The sequence below is a fragment of the Formica exsecta genome, unplaced genomic scaffold (genome assembly GCF_003651465.1).
Source record: "Formica exsecta isolate Colony F162 unplaced genomic scaffold, ASM365146v1 scaffold120, whole genome shotgun sequence".
NCBI lineage: Eukaryota > Metazoa > Arthropoda > Insecta > Hymenoptera > Formicidae > Formica > Formica exsecta.
The window spans coordinates 3515022-3527024 of NW_021848537.1; the positions used below are offsets into that span (position 1 = coordinate 3515022).

Genomic DNA, 12003 nt, shown 5'->3' on the forward strand with positions numbered 1-12003 from the left:
GATCGAGCGACCGGACGGCGGGAATGAATATATACGGACGCGGGGGCGCGAATGAATTTATGAACGCGCACGCGAAAAGCCGAGGGCTCCACGTGATCGTTCCTTCCATATCCCGTGACACACCGGCTGGCCGGTCTCGTAAATCGATGGCAGCTGTTTTATGCAGTTAACCGCGCGGAAAAACCTGATGCGGAAATCCCGAACGCATTCGCATAATCGCAAGATCAGGACGAATCGTAACCTGATCTTCTCTTCCTATTTTTGTATTTTTTTTTCTTTTTCAGGTAGGTCGAATATTGCGTTGTATCTCTCTCTCTCTGCGTTAGAGCGAGAGAAATCCGAGAAATTTTCGATTCAACACTAGGCATTTTTATCGAAGGTTTATTTCGCCCGCCTGCGTTTCGAATACGAGGATCATCGCGTTCGCGGAATATACATATGTATATACAGAGGGTAAAATATTTCAGTTCTTTTTCTGTTTGCTTTTCGTTAAAATGGAAAACTTTTTTTTCCATTTTCCAGTGCAAGTAACTAATCGCGAGAACATTCCGCTCCTGAGTTGAATCGGTTTTAGTTGGTGTGAAAGTGATTATTAAATTAAATAAAGTGATGATTTCTCTCTGGACTTCTTATAAGTCAAAGTAACCTTTTAGCTGATAATGAGATTAGGGAGAGTTCGATTAAATTGCGAACTTGGATTTCTCATATTTCGATCTAACTTCGTGGCACGGAAGTGAAAGTCACCTCCCGACGTAGCCAGGCTTCACAGATTGAATTTGTTACTGCGGTATCAAAGCCGATAACTTCCGTAACGCATTAATACTATTCCCGTTGACAATAAAACCCCTCGGTTCGTGTGATCGCTCGCACTCACCCTCGGCTTGATGAGGAGCGTAGATATTGAGGTACAAGCAGTCTTCGCTCTGGTTTCTCAAATACGGCAGGTGCCTCTCCAGGTATTCGTACCTGCCTGGTTTCACCTCTTCACGAAGATTTGGCAAGACTTGCGGGCAAACTGGGGCAAATTCCTGCGACTGCCTCACCCCTCTCCATGGTTGCGGTGAACGAGGCGGTGAAAACCTGAAGGATCCCACCGGGGGCTCCGCATAAGGAACTCCTAAAACACACAAGAGAAAATTGCTCTAGACGGATTCTTAAATCTACCTCTGATATTTAAATCCATTACGCGTAATATATCGTCGTTTAATACAATCGACATTTCTATTACAGAGTAAATTTGTCGGAAGAAATTAAACTTCTTCCAAGTTTCTTTAGCAGCAATATAAACATATCTTATAAAAAGAATTTTATTTCTAATATAATATGCACAATTATTTAAATAATTAATATCTTTTTTTTAATTAATATAAAAATATAGTACGTGCCTCTCAAACGGTTTATTTGTATTTTAATTTTAATACAATTTTAATTCAATTCAGTTGGAATGCATTCGAATTTTGACATAAAAAACATTTCTATATATATCTTCTCTTTTTTTTTAATTTACTTATATCTTCACAAGGTTAACACGCGTTTTAAGCAAGAACTGCTTCGCCGAATGCGTTCACTTTGGATGATTACCAAGAGTGAGCGGCGTAAACTCGCCTTTGGATATACAAAGCGATGCACACAGATGCAACTCGACGCGTGGCGATGCGACTTGACGGACACGCAGCGCGTACTCGAGCAAAGACCGAGAAAACTGAAGGGGAGATGGCGGGTAATATCTGTTCCCGAAATACACGGGCGCGCGCGAGCACGCTCTCCTCGTTTTGGATCCTTTGACGTATCGGGACTCTCAAAGCGCGGATATGCAGCTGCCAGGAAACTTTTGCTCACTGACCGGAGCCGAGTTTCCTCCGAGTATCGAACACTATCGAGATACCGTTATAGTAGATTATTGCATATGAAACGCTCTGCGTTAACCAGTTTAGCATCTCCGCCAAATTAAACGATTATTCGATCGATATTAATAATTTCGGTTAATTTTTCTTCATTCTTCGTCTTTTCATCTCAGAAAAAAAATCCGCATTCTTATTTTCAGTATTGAACGTAACAAAAAATAAAGAAAGATAATTGTTTCTATGGAAGAAATTAGAGATTTTTATCCTGACTAATAAACTGTTGTATGATATAATTTTTGATAATTAAATATAATAGCTTACCGAGAAAGACGTCGACCAGCTGCAAATTGTGATTGGTCCTCGGTTGGACCACCATGCCACGTAATCGGCCTTCCTTGACGCGAACTTCCCTCGTCATTCTTTCCTGATCGTGAAATCGCTGATGATAACCGTACTGATTCCGCGATTCTCGCAAGTCGCGGTGCTCCGTAAAAATCTGCGTGCAAGCCAACAATAGAAGACCCACCAATTCCATTCGCAACATGTTGGACATTTGCTTCGCGTTAGTGGATCAAGCGCAGCACTCCAAATTTAGTTTAATGCATTAAAAGTTGTTCCAAAGATTCTCATTAACGCTTTCAACAAACTTTATAATCAGAGTTCGAGATTTTATTTTACAGTATTAACTCAATATTCACAAGAATTCAACACAAAATTTATCACAAAACACTTATTGTAATTCTTATGGCATATGTGTAGAAAAAAATTATCATAGAAAAAGACAATCTTTTAAGAAGCTCACAGAGCGATGAGTTCGAGGCAACACGCGACAAACAAGCTGCGCCGAAGCACTCGCGATTGAAGTAAAAATAATTTTTCCGGCTGCCGTCAGACCGGATGCGAAGGGCTGGCTCTTTCGGCCGTCGTTGGAACTTTTCGCTCGGAAGCTTCCGCTGCCACGCGGAATTGTTTGAAGTTACTTTTCCGCACGTGGAGTTCACATTTTCGTAGCTGTCGGTCGATTTTCCGGACGCCACTTGATTTTATTCTAGTTACAGTTCATTGCAAAGTTCAACATGACATTTTCCCTCGGACTCGTTTTAACCATTCCCGATCGACCAGAATTGATCCATCAAATGTGTACTTCATATTCAGCAAGATCAACATATAATTCCGCTCGCTCTCTTTACATATATAAAAAAAATATTTTTTTTATTAATCAATACTTTGGAATCACGCACAGATTTAAAATTCATATGGACGCGCATTCAAAAAATTTGATTGATATATCTCTATAGCCGTGCTCGTACATTTCTCTTATTAATTGATTCGTGATTAATTGATATATATATATATTAATTATTTTATTACTTGAAATTTTTCTACGTGCGATTCACATTATATCTGCATTCGTAGACACGCATTCCTTGAATGTATTTAAGCAAAAGTACTGTACCGAGAGGAAACAAGTTGATGGCGATCGAAAGTCGCGAGAGAACGAGAGCGAGAGAACGAAGTTTACCAACAGGCGACGCGTTCTATTTGGGGCGAAGAGTACGTGCAGTCGCGCGAGTCGTCGCTCTCTCTTCGTACGTACGTTCACCCTTGTTTGTCCCGCCAAGAATATCGTCTCTGGAGGACATTGCCGAGAGCGCGTTTAGACCTTTCTCGACTTACAACGTTATCCGTCAAAAACTCCACTCCGCAACACTGCCATATTAAACAAAATTCACAATCGAAGAGAGAGAAGCATGGATAAAATTTAATTGATATAAGAGAGAGAAAATTTTTATCATAATATATCTTTTTTTTTTAATTTAACGGACGAGTTTATATTTAAGATACGAAAAGCTATTTTTAGACGAAATATATTTTATGGCGTCGCGGAGGGAATGATTTTGCACATAAGGAAACGTCGCAATATCTTCGTATACGACGAGATAAGAACTTCGTGAAGAAACGATTCGCACGTTAACGTCAAACGACAAGTTGTAATCGCGCAAATTCGATCACGTAACGGGCGAGATACACAGTTTTCCAGCACATCGCGATAATAATTTTAGTTTTATATACACGCGAGGTATATATACGAGCATTTCGTAATTCCAACATAATTTACGGATGAATGACATTGAGTTCAAAACTAATTTGGGAAAACGCAAAACAGAAAGAGAAAGAGAGAAAGAGAGAGAGAGAGAGAGAAACCAACTAAATCCGATATTTGTGACATTTACGGTAGCAACTTTTGAAGACTTGAATACACGCTACGCGATTTTCAGAGCATATTAGATTTATCTGTCGAGCTTGTATAGTCTGCAATTCCGAATTTCTTTCAACGTAATATTTCTACATGAAAATTTTTGGAGAATTCAAAAACCGCGTTTGACTTTAACATTTTGATATAACATTTTTTATTCAGAGAAATTTCATTTAAATACTTATTAATAAAAAATGTGTAATGCTTTTATAAGATATTTTTATGTAATCACAGAAGTTTGTGAGAACTTTTTCAACGGATTAGTATAGAAATCTGTTTTTAATAATCAAAAGCAAAAATGTCAAGAAAAATTACTTTTCATATCTAAAAAAAAAAATCTGTGTCTCTTGAATTATATAATGTTCTTCTATTTTTAATAATTTTACTTGCTGAAAGTTTATTTACTGTACATAATTATATAAGTGATATATATATATATATATATGAAGGATACTCTGAACGAAATATAAATTGGTATCGTAAAAATCTCGAGAATGTACGCGGAGAAAAGAAGCGCAAAGTGACAAGATCTCTTCTCGGAACTTTGTAAAAATTTTTGTGAGACGTTTCACGCTTGTGAAAAATTCTCCACGTTATTTTTAACGTCGACGATGACAACTGTGGAGCCTCCTCGTCGAGCGGAGCCGAATTGTACATTTTCGCATCGATGCACACTCTTCAGGGTGTGAACTCGCAATAACGGTTTGATGGGCTAGATACGTCGCCACTGCGTGCGCGAAACTATTACTTCTCTATTTATATAACCATCAAATAGAGAGCGCACATTTATTAAATTGGTTTTTGGCCTTCTCTTTCTTTCTTTATAAAATTAATGTACTAAAATTTTGAAAAAAGATAGAGAAAGAAAAGAAAGCGAGATCATATATTTAGCATGTATATAATATATTTAAAATTTCTTATATTTTTATTTATTTCTCTGTTTTTTATTTATATCTGAATTTTTAATATTATTTCTAACAAGCTCGGCTTTTTCTATTCCGCTTTTTCTATATACCGAGATATAAAATATTTTTGACAAACTTTTATATTTCTTTCTGTGTATGGATGTGTCTATGTGTGGTGTTGTTAAGGGATTAGGGATTGAACGAGAGAGCGTAAGCGATTATTGCAGCAAATCCTATTTTGCCGACCGCTTGTTGCGGATAAGCTTATAGGAATTCAACGCATCCATCATTAATTCTTCTTTTTACCTTTGTCGATGTTTATGATAGATTTTTGAGAGGTGAGAAAATACCGCCACGTTATCACGCTCCGGTTATTAAACCCCTCTATTGTATCTCTCTCTCTCTCTCTCCTTTTCTCATTAAAAAAAGGAATTCTATTTAATAAATTTTATGAGAAGTTTTTCTCGCGTAATAAAATATTTCGAATGATGACAAACTATTATGTTGTCACGTTGCAATAATTTCTATTTTTAGATCCTCGCCGTAAAATAGCCGAAAATTAATTGTTTACCCTTTTTTGCACATTCTAGAAAAATTTCGACGAGCAACGACAATAAATTTTCACTCTCGCGGTCCATGCAATATTTTTTTTTTTTTATAACAAGGATAAATCTAATCTTAATAATCACATCTCTCACACAATCGTATCATCACATTGTCACCATAATTTTGACGGTTCGCAAAACATAGCGAAAAATAAAGTCTAGATTTTCACGATTGTTGGATATAATCTCGAGCGCACTTAATCCCTTTTCTTTTTCATAAAAGTGATAAAAGCGCGTGTTGAGACAGCTCGTTTTGTCTCGGCGAATCTCACAAGCGAACTGAGCCAAAGCGTGCGAGGAACGTTTCTAAAATTAAATCATGAGTTTTCGAACGAAGCGCCGCCATGGCGAGGCGAGGTTCAAGCGGAAACTTTCGTTTTCGATGAAACCGTCTTCGTTGCACGAAATTTTTCCGCGGATATGCATCCCGTTGACTACCATCTGGATACGGGGAGGTATCGAGGAAAAGAAGGATATTTGTACCGGATGCTTGTTTGCTCGTTGATCCGCAAGAATGCGAAACGCGAAAAGCACAAGGCTGCGCCTTCGTAACTCGAGAGAGACATGCTTTCGCGAGCAGCTTGATGAATAACATCGCGAATAATATTACTCTCGTTCTAAGCTCTTGGTAAATTTTTTAAAAATGAAGATGTATTAACATATTAGAATTATCTACGTGACTAAATTTTGGAGCGATAAAAGATTTTAATATCGCTTTTGTTTGTTAATCTTTCTTAATTCTTTTTTATTATTGTTATATTTTTTATTTTTCTTTTAAAATATAAATTTCGTGCATCACTTTTTTTTTAAATTTGTACTTTTGTTAATATAAGCATAGATTTAGTTTTTTCATAATCCCAGAAAATGAATCTTTTGTACATATAGATAATTAATCATTCAATCAAATTTAAATTGATTTGAAATTGAATTAAAATTATATTAAACTGAGTGGATTATTGGAATCAGCTCTTCCTGAATAAGATTTCACTTTGATTTTCACTTTCAATTTTAATTCAAGTTTGATATTGAAATGTTTTTTTTTTAAATTAAAATTATCTTGTTTTCGAGAAAAATAAACCTTCATTAAAGCATAATAACGCACAATACAGGATTTTCGTCGGATGAATACGAGACTTGGATGAGCTTAATGCGCGTAAGGGGTTCGCAAAATTAGTTTTGTATCCGAATTATCCGCTTCGCGTCTACGCACGTATATTCACGGCGTATTCATGGGACGTAACGACGTGTTAAATCTACGATAAGAAGGCTTTGAGGCGACCTCCTTTGGATGCGCGGGGGCTGATTCTGACGACGAGTAGCTCCTCTTCAGAATCATCTCATTTACGTTAATGAACTTAGCTCGTCTCCCCCAGACACAAAGGGGACGAGGAAAGGGTAGTAGATGCTGTCTAGGATCTTCACCTAGATGAATTTTATAACTGGGGAAGTTTAGCTCTTTAGAGTTTAGAAACTCCGGAAAAGAACGGCGATGCATCAAATTTTTAGATCTTGCTTCCTTGAATCTTTGATATTAAATTTAGTGCCAATTATTTTTCTATACATTTATTTATAAGTATCTCTCTCTTTTTTCTTCTCTCTGCCCGTGTGTCATATGAAATCCTCATTTATCGGATTCTCTCGAAATATGTCATCGTTCAAACACACGGACACGCAATTTCGGTCTTTCTATTTTATAATACGAGGATTTGCCGCGACATCGCCCTTAAAGCCGCTTCATAAGTTTGATATATTATTCAGAATAAGCCGAATCTCGGGCGCACTTATTTTACCGGCCAAGTTGATAGCAAGGAGGATCATAAGGATCCCCGCCATATTCGCCGTTCCATAATGCACAATGTGGTGATGTTTTCGTCATGGGATTACGCCAAACGACGAAATGTCACATGCTTCTCTCCCCTCGAAGCGTCCGTATATTTTATTACAGTCATTTACTTTCAACTCAAATATATATATATATATATATATGTTTGTTTACTATCATTATAATCTTTTCATTATATAATATATTAGTTTTATTTTATTTTTTTATTATTGTTATATATTGGTTTTTATTAATTTTATTTTTAATTTTTTTTTTGGTTAAAAGAAAACAGAAGAAAAAAATATTTTTTGTATGTAAGATAATCTCTTCTTGCTTTAAAGAAATGGAGAAAAATTTATATTATATATATATATTAAATATATATAGTAGCAATATTGTTATTTGTAGACACAAAAGTTCACTTTCGTTCTATCTTTCTCGTTGAGCGAGAAGTCGTTCGAACGAAAACTGGTTGATTCTATGGATATTGCAGAATTCTCTACGGCGAAACGGTTATTGGTCGAAATCTATGGCGAAATGTTGGTGCATCGGCTACGAGAAAAGCTGCATCGTTATCGTTACACTTTACAGCTTCAAGGAAATCTCAGATTTTGCAAAATTTTTTTCAGTTTCTGAATGTTTGTTTATCGATTTCCAGTACCGTCATTTCCATTTGCGTATCGTTCTTTAACATTTCGCCTACAACTTTTATATCTCTGAATTCCTACTTTCTCGTATTTCGTTCGACTTTAGGACTTGATTCTGCGATCCGAGATTAGATACCTTCGATCTTTCGACTGTCAATTTCCAGATGATTAGATCTGGCGCGATCGCATCTCGCATTTTCCTCTTCTTCTTCTTAAGCTCTTTGATATCTGGAGATTTAATTTCCTTGAAAATTACAAGATAAATCCCGCTATTTCTGGATCCTTCTTCTCGCGCGATACGTGCTACCGCACAGACACGGTTTTGCGATCGAAGCGGGATTTATTATCGGCCGCACGCTGCGTGATTCGCGCAGATTTAGCGGCGGCGCCTGTAGCCGAGAGTGCCCGAGATTTATCATCGCCACGTATAGAGGAGCCTTCCGATACGGGCTGCCTACCTCGCGGGTGGCCCTACGTTGTGATAAATCAAAAGGTGGGACGGCTAAGGGCGCGCTACGTGTCGCCGGAAATGACCGGCGAAAGCTCAACAAGAATGTCTTTCGTTTCTCTCGCGTGAAACCACCACCGACGATTTCAGCTAAAATACTGATTACTTTTTGGGATCACATGCTTTTTTCCGATCAAACGTAGATATCAATACATTTGAAAAGTGGTATTAAATAAGAAATCTGAAAGAAACGTCAACAATTTCCTGTGAATTTTAGTTCCGAATAAAAATTTAGACAAAGCTTGATACAGAGAATCAAACATTTAATGGCAATCTAAAAAAATTCATGACAAAATTAAAAGATACAGATTTTCTAAGAATAATTTGCAAATGTAGAAACATACAAAGATTTTAAAATTTATTACAGATATCAATTTGCGTTTCTTTGTTAAGCGTAAGAAAAATTCGCGTTTAATTATCACAAGTAGCAGTGATACTTATCGCACTTGTATTCGGCATCGGGCGAGTAGTAAAAGTATCTTGCTGGCCAATTAAAAAGAAGCATCGACGATCGGTTCTCGGTGTCGTTCGATGAAATTCTTTATCCGGTTGTATTTCTTGCTGAAAGGGCACGTTTCCTTTTTCCCTTCCGCGCGATTACTCGCGCGAAGTTGGACGATGGGAAAGGAGAAGCCCCCGTTCCTTCAATTTGGCGGAGAAAAAGGAGGGCATAATGAGCGGCAGAGATTTAAAAGCTAATTAAACTTCTCTGGGAGGATCACTACTCTCGCCTTAGCTAAGTAGAACAATTTACGGTAGCTCGAGGAGGAGCGTAGCAGCAGACAACTTGGCGAGGGAGATCGAGAGGAAGGAAATCTCGCAACCACTCTCAGAGGAAGTCCGATAAATACGAGGCGAAGATAGATCAAAGATATAGTGGATAGCGGGAGCTTTGTTGAGAGAAAATACAAAGCGAAATTAAAATTAAGTTTGCTATAATTAAAATACATTGGATGATGACATTGGATAATACTTGATTTAATAACTTTTTTTTTTAAAAAACAGTAAAAATTCAAAATCTGGAGCATGGAGAAAAAAATCTCTTTTGTATGTCACACACCCACACACACACACGCGTATTTTCTGCGTATTATCGCGCATAAGCCCTTGTTCATCTCTTTCCGCGTAAAATATGTATAAAAAAATATCATAGAATTATTTTATAAATGAATATATGTAACGAAAAACGTGACACAATATATCACGTGTGTAATAAAATTTTTTTCCTTTGTTTCAGCATTTTTTTTTTTATCTGCCGATGTTCTGCTTGATCCATCATGTACGCTGTCGAAATCGGAAGCGCGAACGTTGCCGAGGCAATTAATATCCTTTAACGGCCGTAAAAGCTCGCTCGACGCACTAATTAAATAGAGTCCGGATCTCGTGCGAGTGGCACGCACGTGTCGGCACGCGCAGACATGTGTAAAATGCACGCACGCGTCTTCTTCGAAGTGGCAGCGGATCGTGCGATCGAATTTGGCAGCTCGAAATTGGGTCGTTTGACCGAATTCGATAGACTCGCTCACTCGCTTGGTTTGCTATCAATCCGTGCGTATGAATGGGGCTTCGATATCGAAAAGTCTGTTGTTGCTCTTGTATAAAAGGCAATTATAAATATTAACATTGTGGATTTAATTGACCTGGATACATTGGATGCGCATTTTTGCACGCACTATATTTATTTTTTCACGGATGACCAACGAGAAAATCATTTGTGAGAATAGAATTGTATGCATGTAATTATGTACAAAGTAAAATAACATAAAACGCCATTATCAACTACGTCAACGTATTTAAAAAATGTTATAAAGCAAAGATAAAAGAAACAAAGGCTGATTCAAATTTAAAATAAATCTTGGGTTGAAACAATATCAAATTATTAAAGAGTATAAATATGTAGTAAATCATTATGATTGTAATTGTACTTTGCCAGTTGATTAAATATTCAATTTTTCAATGGGACGTTGGTAATGGTTCGCCCAACGAAATTTTTAAAAATAAATAAATTTGCCTAAAATTTTGATACACTATATGTGTAAATAACGCTCCGTATAAGCATAAAGAGAGAGATAGAGAAAGAGAGAGAGAGAATGAGAGAGAGAGAGAGACAAAATTTATTTTCATTTTTAATATATTAGAACAATATAAACGCGCGCTATTTATTTTGTATGTGTATTACTTACATATTAACTCTAGTTCCCTGTTTCTTCAAAATCAATTAAATAAGAATTACACACACAATTAATATTTGAACTCTCAAATGCGTCGCTCAATCACGACAGGCTTTTATTGATTGTATGTATATATATTGAATATATACGGTATCACAGTACGTAAAATATTTTGGCAGCGAATTATCACAATAATATGATATTATTAATATGTATGATAACATATGTAGTCGGCCTTGGCAGTGTAAACATTGGCGCGCTATCATTTACGTACCTCGCTTCGATTCTGTTATGATTCGCGCGACGACATTCGAGCAGAAAAATAATCGTGCGAGTCGAATTCCTTTTCTAAGCGCGATCGCGACCAGTATCGGGAAATTATTTTCTATTATAATATAATTAATAATTAATTAACATTTATAAATAATACATAACTACATATATATATCGCGACGATAGATCTCAAATCACATATTTTGTAATTTATTAATTTAATCAAATAAGAATTAAAGTAATAGAAAACCAAATTATAAATTATTGTTTCGTTGCGATTTTTACGGACAATAATTATTTCTTTAACAAACGCGCGTCAACATTGTTTATGTATCACGGTCTTGTTATCATTTACACAAAGGCACTTGAATAGAACTGTAGTGGGGCGAGACGCTCAAAAGTACGGGAGTGCCGTTTAAAGCATCGCGCGTGTGAATCAACCTGAGAGGAGGAGGAGGCCTAGGAGAGACATCGGGCACCGGTGGAACAATCCTGTGGTAAGTAATTTATTATTTTATATTAATTATTTATTAATTGTACGTGCAATTTAAATTAAGCGATTAATTGCGTAATTTGCTATAATTTGAATCTTCTATTTGTATTACAGATCAACGTAACGACCCTGACATCCTGAGAGGAGGAGGAGGCCTAGGAGAGGCATCCTGCACCGGCGGAGCAACCTAAGGGTGAGTATTTATTATTTGTATATCGGTTGTTAAAAATCGCGTACACGCATTAATTCGGTCTCATTATTTGAATGAATTAAACAAGAGAAAATTAGAAAGAAAGACTTTTACATAAATCCGATAAATGTTTTTATTATTAGAAAAAACAGTCTTTTTAGAATTTATAAAATTATTTCATATTTATGTATCTGTTTTTTATCGTACGCATCGAATATAAAAGTTGGCATGTAAAATAATAATTTTTTTGAAATATTAATTATATTTTGGGCGCTGCTATAATTTGAT

At 36.4% G+C, this 12003-nt stretch overlaps 1 protein-coding gene across 1 annotated transcript; it reads right to left on the reverse strand.

Moving 5' to 3' along the window:
* Nucleotides 1-298: 298 nt before the first annotated feature.
* On the reverse strand, nucleotides 299-2523 carry LOC115243368 (neuroligin-4, X-linked-like). Its single transcript, XM_029820301.1, has 2 exons — nucleotides 2166-2523; nucleotides 299-1117 (listed from the first exon to the last, which is right to left on the reverse strand). Exons 1-2 carry the CDS (start codon nucleotides 2395-2397, stop codon nucleotides 780-782), a joined length of 570 nt encoding a protein of 189 aa, XP_029676161.1. The 5' UTR covers nucleotides 2398-2523; the 3' UTR covers nucleotides 299-779.
* Nucleotides 2524-12003: the final 9480 nt, after the last annotated feature.

Bases quoted from the DNA above. Each gene is read 5' to 3' on its own strand.
- LOC115243368 (XM_029820301.1), bottom strand. From the start codon at position 2,397: ATGTCCAACATGTTGCGAATGGAATTGGTGGGTCTTCTATTGTTGGCT. The intron at 1,118-2,165 runs GTAAGCTATTAT...TGTGTGTTTTAG, and splicing joins GCTGGTCGACGTCTTTCTCG to GAGTTCCTTATGCGGAGCCC.